We start from the raw sequence: 19,767 nt of genomic DNA, 5'->3' as shown, positions 1-19,767 counted from the left end.
AGGAAGGAAAAGAACATTTCACCGGAACCATCTTTTACCCATTGGCACCATCTCCAGACCAGATGTTCTATCTAGACCGGTTCCTGCTCCACGACAAAATAAAAGGACACGAAGGGAAATGCAGCGAACAGATGACAACTTGAGTGGGGTGACAGAAGTTTCTGAGGAGAGGGAATGGTGTATAGTACCTGATCAGACATGTCAGAAGACAGTAGAGGATCATGACTCAACAGCCGTGAATAGTGAAGCTGCTGCCTGGATGGAGAATTCTGCCCAATTAGTAACTGGTGACGATCAAGGACCTATTGTGGCAGAGGGATCTTCTTCTGGTGGTGACGACCACTCGTCAGGATTGATAGAAGAGCAGACTGACACAGAAGAAAATCCAGATACAGAGCTCGGTCATGAGCAGAACCTATCTGAGGCTCCAGCGGCACTCAGAATAGAGGATGATCAGGAGCTGTTAGGGACAACTGACGAAGTGGCAAGGCCACATGCTGCCAGACGTTCCAGAAGACCTACTCGGAAACCACCTTGGATGACATCAGGGGAGTACCTGATGAGTCAACAGATTCCAGACCAGGACAGGGAGAGGAGATCTCGAACCATCCAGGAACTCGCTTCCAGTGGAGTATTGGAACATTTATCTCGTGCTTTTATTTCGATTGTGGATGGTAGCATTTAATGACGAGGACGTCATTGATTGGGAGGGGGAAGTATGTGGCCGGGATGATTTTATTACTTCTGTATAAATGTTTTAGAAACGTGTTTTAATCTATTTTGTTTCTCTTTCATCAAGTACATGTACAAGCTAGATAACACAAGTAGCATAGTTAGAATACTTTGACAATAGGTTCAACCCAGCACTTACATAACTATTAACTCTTCAACAGCCAGCTTCAGTCTAATGCCAAGCGCACTGCATTGTCTGCCTTTTTTCCTATCTCTCCATTATGTAAGTCATGTTGCCCACAGTTCAACTTTTTCTGATCAAGCAGTGGTAAGATAAGAGTGTTACAAGTCAGAGGTCCAATACTTTGCTCAGCAAATAGTTTGGCTTTTTGTGGACCGAGTGGCTGAGGACTTCACCTCTGCTTATATATATAAGGTCAGTTTGTGTTTTGTTCTCATATTTATGTATATATAGATATGCCGGTGTATAGCTATATAAGAATTAAATGCATTAAGCTAATGCATTGATAGGATATATTTCTCTGCTGAACCAACAAATTAACTTGCAATTTATGGTGTGTTATTGAAATTCATATTTAGTGTGTAAGTATATTTATATGTGCGGATATTAGAACGGCTTTTAAGGTTATAGTTTCACTTCTAATCCATGAACTTATGACCTATAGATTTATTGCCATATTTCCTCATAGTTCATAGTTGTGTAACATTTATAGGATGTCTTGATTGGACACTGGCAACGTCGTTATGAACTGCCCGCTCATTGCCACACAGTGGTAAGTTAGCTGTACATATTGTATATATATTGGCTGCAGATCTTAAAGTTTGATTGTAATGTGTCAGCCTTGTAGACATATTGTTTATTCTCAAGAAAATAATCTTTTGCAGTTTAACTGTAGTGACTATTCCATTTCTATGTTATTCAGGCATAATTTGTGATATTGTGTGATATGGCTGGTACAAGCAATTTATCCCATGTATGGTAATAGTATATTTATATAATATTCACAGAACTGGAAAACACTGACTGGGCTTGCTTAATAAAGTGCATACTGTCAGCTCACCATCAAGTAGCTGTTCCGTGTTATTTATACAACTGGAACCTCGTCCGCTACTACATGTGCATATTTGTGTAAAAAAAATCATGTAATGTGGCTCAGTCCGTGGCTCCATAAAGCTTTTAGATATTGCACTAGTGCAATCTGAACTGCAAAATGTACCTCATGTTTATGGCCATACTTTTTAAAGTGTCTATGTTCTTATTTTACTGTTATAACAGACTGATGATCCAAACTCTTGGAGCAGTGATTACACTGACAGTGATTGAAAGACAGACTCATTTTTTTCTTGTGATGAAATTTCATGACGTAATATGAAATTATCATACCAGACCTAGAATAATTTTGTTGTAGTGATGTTTTGAATATGGAATATCAAAACTACAAGTGACAGATAATCAAGTGCTGAGCAGGAGGTGCAACCTGTGTTAGTCTGTGGCATCAAGGTAATCATGTGGTGGCACCAGGGACAAGTAGATTTCTTTTTTCCTAATACTGAGCTCTGCGGTGAGTGGTTTTTGTTGTCCAGTTTGGAACTATTCATTATGATTTCAATTTAGATTTTTTTCATTGCAATACTTATATGACAAAGACATATATATCAAATGCTTCCAGATCTTAAACCAAAGACCTTGGCATTTTGTTATTCAAAGAAGACTGTTCTTGATGTTTCTTGTTTTATGATGGTTTAGGCTATTGAACACTAAATAATTGGAGTATCACCATCAGACACTTCAGCAAACAGAAACAATCCTTGAAAGTTCAATAGACTCATTTGATATTGTGACATTGCTCCTAAACCCAGGAAAAGACAATAAGGTAGAGTAATATATATTTACAGAACATGAAGCCTGTTTACTTTCACCAGAGACAATATAACTTATTATATGTATATGGTTTCTTTTTTTATCAAATGATAACATTTTCTGATAAATATACTGTTACTGCAACAACATAAATGACATTAGTCATGTGTGATTCAAAATAATTCAGTAAACAAAGTGGTACTGTTGAAAACAAAAATAGCTCATCACCCATTTGTATTTGATGTACATTTTGGCATGATATTATAAAGAAATAAAATACACAAAATAATATGTAACATCTATCCATATATTTTATGGCATACATGTAGTTGTATTTAAGAATTGTGTAAAATTGTCAGTTTTGCAACATTACTGAAAGACATTAATTATTATTTGGTTATTTACACGTTGCTAATGCATTGACAGACTTTAAGTGTCTTTGCCCTTGTGTATTTTGGAGAGAAAAATAATTGTTATATTATTAATATCAATTAACATCTGAAAACATATGAAAAGATTTAAAGTTGTAACCAGTTATGAAACATAAAGCATTGACAAATCTATCATAATTATTCAACAAGAACGTTAATTTATTGCATAAAATTATGAATGTAATTCAACTTGTTCTGAAGTGAGACACATAATTTTTCCAATCATGTAATTTGAACGCAATATTTATCAAATCATCTCCGATGTTATGTGAAACTATAACTGAAAATATATTTTAGTTAATAAAACATGTATACTGCAGTTGCTACTACACTAAATCGTCACAAAAAGAAAAGCATGAATGTTATTTTGAAACACAAATGCCACGCCCATATCCGCGCACCTGTTGTTGAGAATGATGTTTGTAAACGTTTTTGTGTCGGACCATGTCAAAAAAAGAATGAGCTAGGATCAACATGCATCACAATTATATCTTTGCTGTCATTATATTCAGTGGACAATAGAGTAATGTGCCTAATATGAACAAACATTCAAATAAAGATACTGAAAAACTTGCATCGGCAGTGTTGATCGACTACTGTTTCCGGGTCACGGGAGCATACAAGGTCAAACTGGTTCGGCTATTTGCGAATTATATAGTAAAAAATACACCAAGAAAAATCTATGAGCTCTGATTAATCATTTTAGACAGTTATTTGTGCTAAAGTTGGGTTTGTTAGACGAAATATCTCCAACTTTTCTGTTAATATTCAATAACGAATGAATTTCCTCAGACAATCCCTGTCTGTGACATCACATCCGGTGACCTTTGCATTTACTAGAAAACAAGTTAGATTTCACGATCTTAATTTTCATATGTCTCTCGTCATACTAAACGGAAAATGATACATGGAACACTTGTAGAATGAGAAATGCTCCCTCTTTCGCCAGGTCTTACACAGAAGAGTTCTGTAATATTTCTTCTGACTAAAAAAGCTATATTTTATAAAGGAGTTGGACGAAGCGCGCCATGTTTGTTTTTCGTACGTGTAACACGATCTAACACCGTCTTTTTGCGGGTTTGTGCAAAACTTATTGAACCATAACACTTGAAATTTGCACTCATGAATGTTTATAAATCATGTATTTTATTCTGCTATTTTCATGACATGACACGTTTAAATAAACGTAATCGTGCCATTTCAGTGAGACCTGTCATGGCATCGAAAATATGATTTGTTTACGACGAAAGTTTTCGATTATTTTTTTCAGAATTAATTTTTAATTGGTCGTCGCGCGGATATTTGCCGATACAAATATACGAAATTAAAGTCAGATACTTATGAAATATCAGTAGTAAGAATATTGAAATCGGTTTGCGATAATTGAACAATTTATACGGCTCCTAATATAAAATGCATCCGGCTGTCAATCGAGCAGTTCAGTTAAATTCAATAAAATTTACTTTATTTATGTTTGTCTTGCAATTAATATCTGTACGTTTGAAATTGTCTGGATATTTTTTGATAATAATGTTTATTTTTCTATCTAGTATTAATGGGCTGAATATTTTTTCAGTTGTTCCTTATTTAGTGACACACCGACTGTTTGAAATCACCCACCCTCTTCTCAGCGCCTTATGCTGAAATTAATTCAGCAGGCTAAAGGTTAAAGAGGGAAAGGATTTTGGGCACCAGAAAGGAGCAGGGAGACCCAGAAAATTGGACTTCTCAGATCGCGTCTGGCTGGGAATTTTAGCGTCTAAAAAGCAAAGGGCAAGCATCTCCAACATCAGGTATGAAATGATAGAAAGGGGATCAACAGTTGTATCAAAATCTACAGTTAGAAGAAATTTGATTGATCTTGGATGGGAGAAAAAGACTGGAATTCCTTCTCCTCTCATGAAACAAGAACATAAAGACAGGCGTGTTGAGTGGTGTTTGGCACATGAAAACTTTGACTACGAAAATGTGATTTTTACTGATGAAAGCTCAATATGGGTATATCCCAATAATGTGAAAATATGGACAAAGTGTGCGTCAGCACCGTTGTATCGACGACCTAAATACAGCCCAAAGTTTCATGTATGGGGAGGGATATCCTTATTAGGAACGACCCCGCTGTGTGTGTTTGAGGGAAATCTGACAGGTCAACGCTACTCTAACATATTAGATAATTTTCTCCTTCCAAGTGCACATGTGTTTTATGGAAATGACTGGATTTTGCAGCAAGATAATGATCCTAAACACCGCAAAACATGCCAAGCAGTGGTTTCAGGAGAAAAATGTGACTGCATTACCATTTCCTGCATATAGTCCTGACTTAAATCCCATTGAGAACATTTGGGGGATGATGAAGGAATGTGTGAATCAAAAGGGGTTGACAAAAATTGAAGACATGAAGAGAGAAGTGGTCCGATACTGGGACAGCATAACTCACGAGACACTAACCTCTCTGATAGGAAGCATGCCTACCCGTCTTAGACTGTGCCGTGAAGCTCAAGGAGGCTTGATAAAATATTAAATTGTTACCTACACAACATGAAAAGGTCAGTTCACTTTCACAATACATTCAATTTTATCTGATTTGTTCTCGTTTAATAATATGAAATGCTTTAGATATTCTCAATAATTTTGAACCATACTGTATGTGAGAGTAGAAGCTACCACAATGCAAGAATTTCCACTACTGTCTTTGAAAGTAGACATAAAAAGTCATTCCAGTAATGGTATCATGAAACATCCATCAGGGATACAAGTTTCACATAGCTGTTGAATGAAAAAGGTACAGTGGAAGCTGTCGTAACCAGCACCTGTCCAATCCAGCAAGTTGTCAACACCAGCGTAAAATCTCAGTCCTACAACGACTTGTACATTTATCATCAGCTCTACAATCTGGCACATTAGTCTAAACTGGACTGTTTCTTCAGTCACGATGAGTGCAGGTTTAGACAGCTTCCATTGTATATATTCACAGTGCTGTCATGGTTATTGACCTGTGAATATGACTACTTGCTCTTTTCTGACACAAATACTCACCCCATGCCGTTCCTTGCGGACTTGGTTTCACGAAATCCAGAAGCGCCACCTTCTTTCCCAGCCGTGCTGCTTCCTGGAATACAGTTACAAAGAGATTACTGAAGGGTAAATGATTTTAATGATGTGTTCATTGTACAAATGTAAAAAATTAGTTTAAATGTCACATTTGACTCTAGGAGACACTTGAAATCATCTTGTTTTCCATATTAAACACAGTTTATCAACAATCACCTTAACTATTATAAGGAGTCACTATTCAAAACGGACCATGAACTTGTCACAGTCCTTGGTGAATCAATTACAAAAACCCCTTATTTTCAAAAAGTTAAAATTCATACTCTGTCTCAAAACAAACAAACAATATATTCTATAACCATGAAAGTATGTCATTAAAACCTTAGACTTATTTCCTTGAACACTGGTCCTACAATGACCGTTTGTCTTACCTTTGCAGCAGCAAGTCCACCCGAACCTCCTCCTATCACAACCAGATCATATTCGTAGACTTCGTTTGGTGTTGACACCAGCCCCATCAACTTGTTATCGGAGTGGAGCTTCAGTACAGAGTCACACCCACCTGGAAACAAGACAAGATACAGAGGCTAGAAAATTAATGACAACATTTCACTGACACTGTTTAAGAACAGCATACAGATAAACAATGGTAAGTAAGGATCCTTGAAACTGGTAATTAGGGTCCTCCAGAATTAAAGTCTTGCAGATTAAGAAAAAACTGCCATATCTTGTGAGCGAGTGGTTATTGCTTAGAACAGTATCAGCTGTTCACTGAACTTATATTTAGAAAAGAACTTCCACTGTGTTAGGCTCAGTTATAATGCAAATTCATAAAGAGTTGCCCTCGTCACCTCACTCATCAATATGGTTTCCATTGAAGAATACATATTTTTTAAAGCAAATATTGTCTCTAAAGTTACCCTTTTCTTCACAAAGATTAAGTAATTGTGTCTCATAAAGGTTATAACATCACATGAAATTATGGCTTGATGTACAAATGAGGAACGGAAAATAACCAGATCTTATGTCTGGCATTCATGAAGAGTTGCCTCCCATGTCACCTCACTCACCAATATGGTTTCCATTGATGAATACATTAGGCACGGTTTTCTGTCCAGTCAGTTCAAACAGGCCAGCTTGGATAGCGCTCATATTGTCTGTAACGACATATACACATTTTTCTACTGTAGTTTAGTCCTCTCGGATGCTGCTAAGATAATGTCTGCTATTGTTTGTGCAAAACTCAGAGAAAATGACATCAATGTTTAGGTTGGGAATGAGCAACATTACAGCTATATGATTGGTAATAAATATTGAAGTTTGAACCAGACAATCCAGTGACTGATATTATGAGCAAACACCAAGGTCATGAGGGTGTGTCCCATAATATTAACCAACAATCTTGGAGTGTCTGTATGGTGACCATTCAATCTACTAAAGTGCCACATATGACAAGGATGATTTACTCTGGTCAAAACAGCAAATGAAAGAGGCACTTCACCAACATGCTACGTGTTAACAATACATTCAGCAACATTCCAGCAATATAACTCTAGTAAACACTCAGGCAAGCCATTGAACCAGGTCACATTGTCAAACAACATCCTTTCCGTCAACAACTGAATCAGACCACTTACCTAATTCATCTAATTCAAGAGCTGTGTATTCCACATTCAGGGTCTTGAACAAGTCCTTCACCTACAACAGGTCAAATATATATGAATTACAGACACAGAAATACTTTCCATCAAGTTCACTGAATGACACTTGTGAGAAGCTCTTCAGATATGTCAACAAGAATTCTTGCTGTGTACTGGGTCAAAAAAATATTGGATGTATTTTTTCTAACTATCTAATAGTGTTTCCCCCAGGACAAGAGAATGTCAAAAGGGGCACCCTGTTCAAAAGAGAGCATGCAATAATTTCCATGTATTATGTCAAGTTTTCCATGCATATGATTCTTCAGGGCTCAGTGACCTTAGTTATTTCACTAAGCTTCAACATGAAATAAAAACTGAAAACCACCAAGTTAATATCATTCATTGTATTGAAGGATGGTCAGGACACCAATTAGAAGGGCAGGGCTGTGGCCTGCTTAACTTGCTTAAGGGAAACACTACACAACAGCAGTCTCAAATGTTGAGTCAAAACGTTTCTAGTAAACACAGAACTTCTGTCTGGACTTAAAATGTAACTCATTTGTATGATGAGTCATCAATGCATGTAACGAATCTACAGGGTTTTCACACTTTTGTGACAAAATGTTCCATGATTTTTCCAGACAAATATTGCTTTTTACCCAGACACAACAATATAATATTATGTCCTTGGTACTTTGATAACTTTAAACATATATTACTGTGTCTGAAATAAAACAGCATCTTAAATACGGCCTCCCATTTCCCCTTACAGCTGTCCATAAAACATTCAATACACCTTATCGTTTACCCTAGGCATGAAAATTTAGGTGTCATCATGACTTCTTGGTGTCATGAGAGGAAGTCATGGAAATGCTGTTGGGGTCAACTTCAGTTTGGAACTTTCATCAAGATATCAACTGTGATTGCTTAATAATGACAAAAACAAGGTAAGGCAGGTCAGGTATTTTATCAGCACTGAGCACATAACTGGCAAACAAGTAAGCAGGTTTAAATAACAGCAAATTACTAGCTTAGATTATCTGAACTTAGGGCCCAGGAGCACTGTGTCAAGGATAATGCAAGTCTCTATATTCAGTGCATATTTGAGATAATTTGTGCATCAAATGTGCAGGTTTTCTGCATCAGGGCAAAGACTCTGTTTAGAATATTAGTACCACATGTACTTAAGCAAGTATTCATATATATGTAAATTCAAATTGATGGCTGCCAGACAAAAGTCAAGATTGTTTAATAATTTTGCCATGACTTCATCCATTTGTTCTAAAAATTCCATGGTTTTCCAAAGTGTGGAAAACAGGGTGCAAAATTTCCAGGTTTTCGAGGTATTGTAGGAGCCCTGATCGAAGTCTAGGTCTAATGACACAATTTACTGACATCACTGTTATCTACATTTACACCTGATAGTGTGATAGTGATTCATGACTGAGCAATACGAATTTGTCTATGATTTAACTCTGAGCAATACGAATTCGTCTATGATTTAACTCTGTATCGATTTACAACCAAGTACATCAGTGACATACAATAACACCAGTGCTAACTACCTCGCCGGCTGTCACGCGACAAAATGTTAGATCTCATTGAATCAAAGCATTAGAAAAAGGCTGCACTAACTAGTCAAGTAGGCTAAAACAAACACAAATTGCTACTTACAAACACCCTTTCATTGACATATCAAATGAAACATTGAGAAATTACAAACAACACCACCACCACCATCATCCTACTCCCAAAACATAAAGTAAGTAATCAGACCCCAAGATAATCAGTGTCTCCAGGTAAAATACGCATACAAAATTTCCAATTACACATTGAAAAAATAATTGTTGCGTACCAATTACACATTTAAAACGCTAGATATGAAAAAAGTTTCAAACATGTGCGCACAGAATATATTTACAAAAATTGTGTGCATAAAGAAAATACATCGACTGCCATCTAGCTGTACTATTTGTATAGGATTGGTGTTGTACTGCCAGTCCAGGATGAGTGATTTGTCATGACATTCATTTCCATAATGTTTAAGTTGGTTTTGACTAGGTATGACATAAGGCAGCATATACCTCAGCTTGCTTGCACAGGGCGATCTTAGTGCAGCAACGATTGTAACTCCCATTCTCTAACAAATAGGCTTAAGACAGTCATGGCACTAAGATCACTTTGTGCAAGTGGGCCCTGCGCAGTCAAGTTATTCAGTGACACATACTTAAGTGAGTAAAATCACCAATATACCCACATATTTGCAAGCAGTTAGTAACAGAATATGAAATACCCATTCAACATTGGTAATACCCACTCCAGAAAAATACACTTGGTGCAGTATCACATGAGCTAAATCTCATCTGGAGCTCTGAAGTAACGTTGCCTGCATTACAACAGTTTGTGTTGTTAAACTTCAGTTTGCCACGTGAAAGTAGCTTAAACTCAAGGACTCTGTAAAATGCCTACCTTCTGACAGAATGGACACGTCGTCTTGCTGAAGATCATGACCTTGTTTTTGCTGATGTAATCCTGTAGCGTGGACTTCATGTCGCCGTTGATCGTGAGAGGTGGCATCCTTGCCACAAGATAAATTTAAACTCCAAGGACTGTCAAGATTACTATGATCACTGAAATAAGAAAGAGTATATTTATGTTTCGTAATGTGGTGAAGATCTGGACTAGAAAACAGAGCTCTACATTTATAACCTTTTTCCAATTTGGGTGCTTTACTGTTATAAATGGGTACCACTGATCTTCACTGGGTCAGGGGTATAAATAACCCATTGCCCGACCTCCCAGTCTAGTGTTTATTTCTGATCTGTATCTGCACTTGCCGACATCTGCTCTCCCTTTTACAAACCAAATTGCCGAACAAAACCCTCTTGTAAACGTGGTGTCTGTGCCGGTCCAACTTATCCTTGTTTGCCAGTAGTGATCTTGAGCTAATTATCTCAGTGCTGGACAAATAGATTTAGTGCATTTACATGAAATACTGAGATTTGGAACATTTATGTCAGCGAGGCATGGTACTGTGTGTCGTCATATGACTCAAGATTATCCACGAACTAAGATTACCGTTCTGTGTACATCACACTGACTGAAGTGGGTACAGGTTTGAACATCTCCCAAATACCAAACATGTTTATCTGTGCTGGTAATGCTGCTTCGATTTCATACATGCTTTTTTGTTACACACTGCGTTTTTTCTGCATTCAAAATACATCCTGACAGACAGGTTAAAATGTAAATTATCATTACTTTACATGTCTTCACCAAGTAAATAAGTACTTTTTGTGGCAGGTAAGTTTTGGACAGGCCTGTCAAGTTTTACATCTAACCAGTCGTGTGGTCTGTCTCAAATTTTAGGGTGTTTCATACCCTGGTTGTTTACATTAAAAAACACTAAAACTTAATCCCGTCTTAACTGTATCCCTAAGGTATTACTTCCTATGACAACACCGACATATTATTAAGGATTTTATTTATTCTACCAGATCATACAGACAGTCTAGAAAGTAGTCTACTATGTCTAGTCGATGCAAAATCTTGAGGGTTTGGACCCAAAGGGACGTAACTCATGTCACCTCGGGCACGTACGTTTGTTTAAATACTACGATCGTGGAATGCCGTCTAATAATTATCCAGAGCAATACGCCAAAACTTTCCATAAATAACAAATCAAATAAACTCTACCTTTTCTCTCTAACCTGAAACGATTAACGAACCGACACCAAGGACATCGACTATGATAGAGCGGGAAATGATCGCGGATATGGTGAAAATACAAAATGTGCATGTCATCGTTGAAATGAAAATGGACTGATAACCTATATACATATAACGGTCGCCGAGGTCAGTTCTAGATAACAGATATACAGCCATCATGACCCCGCATGAATATCCTAAGCAATGTCCACACAATGCTAAATAGGGCACCTCCTCAACAGATTGCCCCCAACCGAACGGGATAAACCCGGCCTGTCACGTGTAGTGCGTGTACATTGGCCCACACCACCAAAATATAAATCTTATATTGTGATCTCGAAATGAATTTTAAACATTGAGTAATATATGCGACTATGCGATATATATCAGTGTGGAAAAAAACCCTCGTCATACTTACATGTCTCTATATGTAACGAGTGTTCCCTCGTGCACACAGCCCCGTGTGGACTGAGCTAGCGTACAGTTCGTCACGTGACTTTCTGACGTCACAGTCAAAGTTGCTATTTCATGTTGGAAACGACCAGGTGCGCGAATATTCGATCAGTGTCGTTACATAAAACAGGATCTTTACGCTCGGTGCGACCGTTTATTACAGGATATTAATGCGGATGTTAGTTGCAATGCACCCAGTGTGTAACAGTTGGAGTGTAAGTTCAACAAAAGAAACGGACAGAAAAGGAACAATGTTTTCCCAAACCAAGAACAGCTTTCGACTTACAAGCAGACGTTAGTTCAATGTTTATTCAGTCAGACCGGCTTATCTACACTGATAATATTTAGATAGGAATAGTTCAACGTGATGGTATAGGATTTAGTATACAGCTAGTTTTATTCGAGATGAATATGTTCTCATGGGTGTTAAAATTGTAATGAAAACTTCGATATATAGTTATAACTTCAGGTACAATGCATATAGTTTACGCCGATTCTAGCTATGTTCCAGCAATATCACGACTGAGGGCACCAATGGACTTCATACATTGTAATCATGGGGGGTCGAACCCATATCTCCGGCGTGACGGACGAACGCTTTAACCATTCTACCCCACTAATATAAGGTCCTTGTCATACTGTGCACCTTTTGAAGCAACGGGTCGAAAAGCAGTTAGAATACTACACAAGGAGAACTCGCAGATATATATCTTTATTATCTATGAGGAGACGTGAAACAACCGGAGTGAGTTTGTTTATGTTTAGCATCACACCGACAATATTTCAGTCACATCGTGACACCTCAAAGCCATGTTTCATTACTGGCCATATATATACCCCATTTCTGTACATACACCTTCAACGAGATATCGCTAACATCAAACTGACCTACAAAGGTAGGTGCTGTTCTTTTCTGTTATGTAAGTGGAGCGTACTCTCGATAAAGTATGTATTGAGACGGCCTGAAAAAGAAATTTTGTTCGACTGACCCCTCGTTCTGTGGTCTTAGTAGACAGAACATCAGCCCGCAGAACGGTTGCTCAGGGTTCGATCTCAGTGGTTCCAAACCAACGCATGCTGAACGATTGAATGCTCCCTGTTGCCTGCAGGGCGCTCTGCCTTCGCTAAAATAAGGACTGGTCGTCACAGTGACGGTATTACGTGTGAGATAAACTCTGGAATGGTATATGTCCGTGGTTTAGTACTGTAAAACCGTCATAATTTTGACGTTAGTATAAGTCACCATGCACACAAATACCAGCACGTGCGCGCACACACAGGTATATATAAACGCGGCCAAGCCTTTTAAACCCCGTCAACATGCTGACTTTGTGGCCAAACCATGAGACCAGCATGGTTGGTTTTGTGCGAAGCAGTTGGTTCTAAAATGGCACAACACCGATACCCCTGTCACTGATTTGACAGGTTTACCTACGATTATTTCAACACAGCCACTGTATATCTTGCATATCGCTGCTGGCGGTATCATCACAAAATAGGATGCATACTACTCCCAGTCAGGCCGACAAAGATTCAGGATGTGTACACAGCGCAGCAAATCGCATCGCATCCGCTTTTATTTCGCAGAGGCAGTGCGCAAATAGGTAAACCCTCACACCCTATTTCCAAGTATATTCAGTGCGTGTATTCATTCGAAAACGGAACGGCGATTGTCTACATTAAGAGTTAACATATGAGCGAGTGAGTGAGTTTAGTTTTAGGTAATATTAATTTCAGCTATATGGCGGCAGTCATGGTCATCAACAGCATGATCATCGATCTGCGCAATTCGGATACGACGATATGCGACGATAAGTAAAAGATTTTTCCCAAATTCGGACCGCACTCGAGAGAATGTCAAAATAATCATTTTTTTACAAGCTTTGTGAGAATGCGACTCCCAAATGTTATCTGACGTTTCAATGACCGGTACTTGGAATGTACCTCGAAAGTTTTGAGTATGTTCAAAACATTCGGGCATGTTGCAAGAATTGCCCTGAATAGTTGGAATGCATTCGGAATCCAGTAAGAAGTTTTAGAATTCAGTTCACACTTCCAGGAATCTCCAGAAATTTTCATTCCGACAGCATTCCGGCTCATTCCGCCTCAAGTGTGAAGGGGTATAAAGGTCAGGTCACTGATCTTCACAAATTGCACGGTCCCTACACATTATCAAACATTATCACATTTTTGTAAGTTCTTTTATATTATATAAAAACCATTGTGGTTACACTTTGTTGTTTACGTAGTTCACGCACGTATTCATTTCGTTAACGCGTATCACTCTAACATTATGTAAGGTGAGACGTTAATACATCCTATAATCTGTCCACCTTTAAATCCTGATAGGTTTTGACTTTGCTTAAATCGTCGGCAGTGCGCAGCATTCATAATTTAGCTACTGGTTGCCCGGCACTAATCTTGATACCGTCCACATACCATCGAGTAAAATGTTTTCAGTACATTAAAAAAACAGATAACGTGTTATGTCACGCACGCATGCACCTCCTCACCACCACGAGTGAATATAGCTTTACGCCGCGTCTGTTATACTCCTGCAACATCACGATGAGGACACCTAGGCCCCGTTCTTCAAAGCGATCGTAACAGTGAGATGATCGTAGCTCCGATACTTTAACAGAGACTTACGACAATCGTAACTCTACGATCGCTTTGAGGAACGAGGCCCTCATGTCAAAACATTGATTACAAAACAGTCTCGTTTCTTGTTTACTTGGTTGGGTCCTATTGTGCAACGTAGTGCGATAACCAGTCCAGAGTTTTTAGACTTTGTCATTTAAGTGGATGCATAAATATTAATCAGCATGATCTGATAAATCTACACACTTGTATATTGCAACACTACTCTCCTTCTAATCCTAGCAAACACGTCGTAAGGCGTGCTCTGTCGTACTGCGAGCTCTGATAAACGGAAACCTGGAAATTCTGGAAATCTCAAAACGAGGCCCTACCGCTAGAAATGTTTGGCAGTCAGTGACGGAACTGATATTACACCAAACTCATTGTGCGTTACAGAACTAAGCTGAACAAGCTCAAAAAACACATAACAGTTTTAACCAGTGGGCCACATGCATTGTGAATGATCTTACGACCACACCAAACAGGGACAGTCTGTGATTCTATGGTTAAGGTATGCTGCCTGAACCTCGACATATAGTATAGAAAGACAGTGTTATTAAATTTTGAAATTTTAAAATTAAAATTCATTTGTAAATGCCAATTTCATATGAAACAAGGAATTGGAATTCATTTTAACCAGAGTTGGGTCAGGTGTTAATTTTCACTTTCACAGACTTATGTCTCGGTATGAAAAGGACTCCACATGTTGTACACATGTAAGAAATCGAACCAGGGTCTCCAGCATGACGAGGGGGCACTTAAACCATTAGGCTACCCCGGACCTTGAAATACATTGTGGGTCACAGTACGTGCATACGTGACAGATAAACGACAAAGACTCGCCTACAATATGACATGTAGGAATCAAGACAACAACCGAACTCGGTTGGACGTGATTCATGACTTATGTTATGCATAACCGGAAGCTAAATCTTGCTTTCAAGCCACGCCAATCAAATTTCGCTACACACGTAAGAAACTGAATTTCTGAACAATATTTATCTAGAAATAGAGCATGTACGACCCAGTGTGTGTGTACTGACAGTGTAGTTTTCCTTTTAACTGTTATATACAGATAAGGCACGTTCCGCTGTTGGGTGTCACAAGGGAGGTAATTTGAACATCGTGGTTGAGAGAGCCCCCTGGCGTCACTTTGAAAGTAGACGTTATTTCTAGATATATCGACACCACTGATTTCTTAGCTGTTACAGAATTACAGAAATGACGTCTTCGTTTTAATTTGATTTCATCTTTGTTATATTCTTTATGTTATATTGTTTATATTGTTTACTAGTATGTTGTGCTATCGAGAAAGAAACCGATACATGAGTGTTGTCAAAAGTAACTTTCTTGAACATTAATTTCATATCGTATCACTACATGAAATCAGTGTAATGTTCTGTTTTACCGAGAAAGTGTCAAGAACAACCACAGGTTAAAAGAATTCGTATCGAATATTCCTGGCATTTGCCAGATGCATTTTGTTTGGGACTGTCAGGTAATTAGTCAAGGTTCTGGGTGAAAATTGGGCTTTAGCTCTAGAAGGTCTCAGCCACTGGTTTATCGGTTCCACGCCAAGCAATCATAGAACAACGAGTTGGTAGTGTGACCAACGGCTATGGCCTGGACCAGATAACCTAGTGATTAACAGCATAAGCATCGATTTACGCAGTTGGGATTGACATTTGTCCACCCGACCACCGGATCCTGTTAGTCGCCTCTTACTAACAGAGGTGGATTGCTGACAACCAGTTCCAACTGGTCTTAACGGGTTGAATTGCTTTGGTGGAGATGCGTGCAAATTATATCTCACCGTGACTCACCCGACGTCCCCGTACGTCTGCCAACGATGCCGTTTCCCTAGCAGCAGAAGATGATATACGTTGTTGTTTAGCCTAGTGGCTAAAACGTTCGCTAGTTATGTCGAAGTTCCGGGTTCGATTCCCCACATGCATGTGTACAATGTGTGAAGCCCATTCAGTTATTCGGAAAAGTCACTCACTCACTGTGTAGTCTCCGGCAGATAGTGGTGAGCTCAAATCTAACACATGTCTACGGAAAGAAAGAAAGTACTTAATGGCATCACTTGGTTTGTTCTTAATGCGCTGGAGATATGGACGGTTTCCTAATCAGAAACCATGGAACTCAGAAATTCCGCACGTGTATTGTAAACCCTTGAAGGTACGGGTTAGAATCGGTCCTCTTCAATCCATGCTTGTGAACTATGGCGACTAATGGGATCAGGTAGTCAGACTCGCTGACTTCGTTGACACATGTCATTATATCTCAGTGACGTAGATCGATGCTCGTGCTGTTGATCACTGTATTGTCTAGTCCAGACTCGATCATATACAGACCACCGCCATTTAGCTGGAATAGTGCTGAGTATAACTAAACTCACTCGCAATGCTGTCACTTCACTCGTGAAATATGAAGATCGTCGATCTTCCAAAATGTGACAACCTATTTCAGTAAGTAAGCCACACACATTCTTCACATCCCACGCACGCACATTTACACTCGGGACTTGGGCAGCCTTGTGGCTAAAGTGCTCGTTCGTCACGCCTCGGTTCGATGCCCCAAATGGGTACAATGTGTGAATCCCAAATCCAGTGTCCACAGCCGTGATATTGCATTGCTAAAATCGGCGTAAAACTAAAAAGTCACTCACTCACTCGGGGTCAAATCTACCTGGGCACTGTTGTACCAATCGATGTAATAGAGCTGAGGTGACAATAACTCACATACGAGGGGATGTCAATAAGTTTTGAGCCTTGAGCATTTTTCATACCCAGGTGTCACAGCCTATGGTACGACATTGAACCTTGGGGTGTAGCTGATGTGATATATAAGTTTGGGTATCCTACTCTCAGAAGTTATTGAACAGCTCACATTGACAGAAAGAGACACACACACAGCCCCCACACAGCCCCCACCCCACCAAGAATTCTTGGAATGGAAACATGTCACTTCTCCCAGGACCAAAAAGTTCAAAGCCTCCAGATCAGTGCAGGAGGTAATGGCGACAGTCTTCTGGGATAGCAAAGGCGTCATCCACATAGAATACTTATCAAAAGGAAGAACAATGAATGGGGAATATTACGCTAACTTGTTGAGGCAAGTGCGACTGTCAATCAAGGAGAAGCGACGGGGCAAGATCAGACGTGGTATTCTTCTACATCAAGACAATGCTCCAGTACACACCTCTCGCGTTGCAGCCGTTGCTGTCCAGGAATGCGGGTATGAAATCTTGCCGCATCCCCCCTACTCTCCAGACCTCGCACCAAGTGATTACCATCTGTTTCCAAATCTCAAGAAACACTTGCGTGGTCGTAGATTTCAGGATGATAATGAGCTGCTACTGAGGCTTGGTTTGAGGACCAAAATGGCGCCTTCTACAGAGATGGCGTCAGCGCCTGGCAGAGAAGATGGAACAAGTGTCTTGACTCACAAAGGGACTATGTTGAAAAATAAATGTGGTTCATACCAATATTTTGTGGTTTTCTATGCAAGGCTCAAAACTTACTGACATCCCCTCGTACCTATCTCGAGGACTTCTCCCGTCAGTGTTAAATATAAGTCTTTTATTCAGTAGCACCCCGAGCTCCTAAACCTACAAGGTGGTCACGACAGATTCACCTTTCATAGACACTCAGAAATGCCTATAAGCCCACGACATATTTGTGCCACTCAGGACTGATGCATATATACGTATGACCCAAATGCTGGTTTCGCTGAGTCATCGTCGACAGTGTTTGCGCACCATTGATGTACGGGGCAGTTTAATCAGTGTCGATAACAAGTCCTTATCCGACAATCTTCGTAAAAGGATTTCAACATCAACCACGATGGCTTTCTAGTTAACGAATGGCGGTACATGCATTGAAAGATCAACGTTGTCGGTTTAAATGCAGCGGTCAGTTAATTAGTCAATGTGTATACCTGGCATTATCAGTTGCGGTAACCGTTCTCGATGTTGCAGCAGTCATGAACGCCTCGGGGATGGTTAGTTTTTGAACATTTGTACAATTCCTAATGCATGGAGTGATCAGTAGTTTAATATACCTTGCGTACACCAGTTGATGATTAGATCGTGGTAACCATGGCAACAGTTCTACAAATGTTTGTGTTTATTTACAGCTCCGTAACCGGCACGTACTTGAAATACAAATCCACCCTAGCGCGCTATCGTAAACACGTCTGTAATTTGCATTGTGTGATATATAGATACAGGACACAATACTGCAACATTTTCACCTACATATGCTGCATGAACGTGACAGTGTGGACAGATATGGCGCGTCAGCAGGGGAGTTAATAGGGCAGGTGGCCTGCCTCATCATGTTTGTAACTGTGTCACAGTGAGTGTTATATTGCAGCATTGTTACTACCGGGAACACCATAGGCCAGTTTTTTCAAATACTGGCAAAATAACTTTATTTCTAGTCTCAAGGGAATTTACCATCAGCACCTGAAAACATTTGTAAGAAGTAACGTTAGGACTTGGTTCAACTCAGCAGTTTACCATATAGGCCTACGAATGTCATGCCGTTGGGCTACCAAAGCTTTGTGTATCGAGGACAGACTACCACACATCTCCGTTACACATCATACCGAAAAACGTTCAAAGAGGGTACTTGTTAGATAACAAAACAAGCGCTGGTCAACTCGGAGTCAATACTTTGTCTCTGAGCTGAGTTTGCATGATAACTGCTTGTGCAAGTAGCCAAATAACTAATAGCATTGCCTGGAGATAAAGTTGCGATCTGTTTACCACAGAAATAATGTTTAAAACACCAATTTGTTGAGGACAGCGTTTTCGCTATCTCGAAAGAGCACGAGATTGACGTTTTGATGGTAGAATGATGATAATGAGTGTTTTCAGTCTATTAAATATAGACGTAGATTAACCCCCTGGATGCCGAGTTTTTTTTCAGGCGCACATTTTCATAAAGTTTGAAAAGTGAACGTTGTGCGAGATTTGCGCTCGCGTGGTCCTGGATCTGCGTACGGCTATGAAATTGCACAGACATGTAGAATATTTGATTTCCTATCCGTTGGTATAAATATAATTGCGGCTACCTAAGGGGTTGGAGAAATAGACACTGCTAAAAGTTGTCCAAAACTTTTATGTGTGTTCAAAAACAGTAAATTTCTCAGTTTTTTATCGTGCACCAATAAAAGCACTCTGCTACGATTTTTTTAATTTGGCATCTTTACGGAAAGTGTGAGCGAAGAAAATACAGCTTGATATCTGAACGACATAAGTGTATATGAAATGGATGTATGT

At 39.2% G+C, this 19,767-nt stretch overlaps 1 protein-coding gene across 2 annotated transcripts in view; it reads right to left on the bottom strand.

Annotated features, from left to right (window-relative positions):
- Window positions 1–11,911, bottom strand: part of LOC137296999 (thioredoxin reductase 1, cytoplasmic-like) — a 33,075-nt gene extending 21,164 nt beyond the window's left edge. Inside the window, exons 1-6 of one of the 2 annotated variants that reach the window (XM_067828931.1) lie at window positions 11,803–11,911; window positions 10,146–10,306; window positions 7,674–7,734; window positions 7,107–7,193; window positions 6,468–6,598; window positions 6,022–6,094 (exon numbers count right to left, since the gene is read on the bottom strand). In XM_067828931.1, the coding sequence (XP_067685032.1) occupies window positions 6,022–6,094; window positions 6,468–6,598; window positions 7,107–7,193; window positions 7,674–7,734; window positions 10,146–10,253 (460 nt within the window). In that variant the 5' untranslated portion in view covers window positions 10,254–10,306; window positions 11,803–11,911. Of the gene's footprint in view, window positions 1–6,021; window positions 6,095–6,467; window positions 6,599–7,106; window positions 7,194–7,673; window positions 7,735–10,145; window positions 10,307–11,372; window positions 11,644–11,802 lie in introns of those variants that run through there. The other variant, XM_067828932.1, reaches the window with a different exon arrangement.
- Between the last annotated feature and the right edge of the window lie 7,856 nt (window positions 11,912–19,767).

This window comes from Haliotis asinina, chromosome 9 (assembly GCF_037392515.1).
Source record: "Haliotis asinina isolate JCU_RB_2024 chromosome 9, JCU_Hal_asi_v2, whole genome shotgun sequence".
Lineage (NCBI taxonomy): Eukaryota > Metazoa > Mollusca > Gastropoda > Lepetellida > Haliotidae > Haliotis > Haliotis asinina.
Note: the sequence above shows the minus strand (reverse complement) of the source record. Positions and strands in the feature narration are given on the sequence as shown.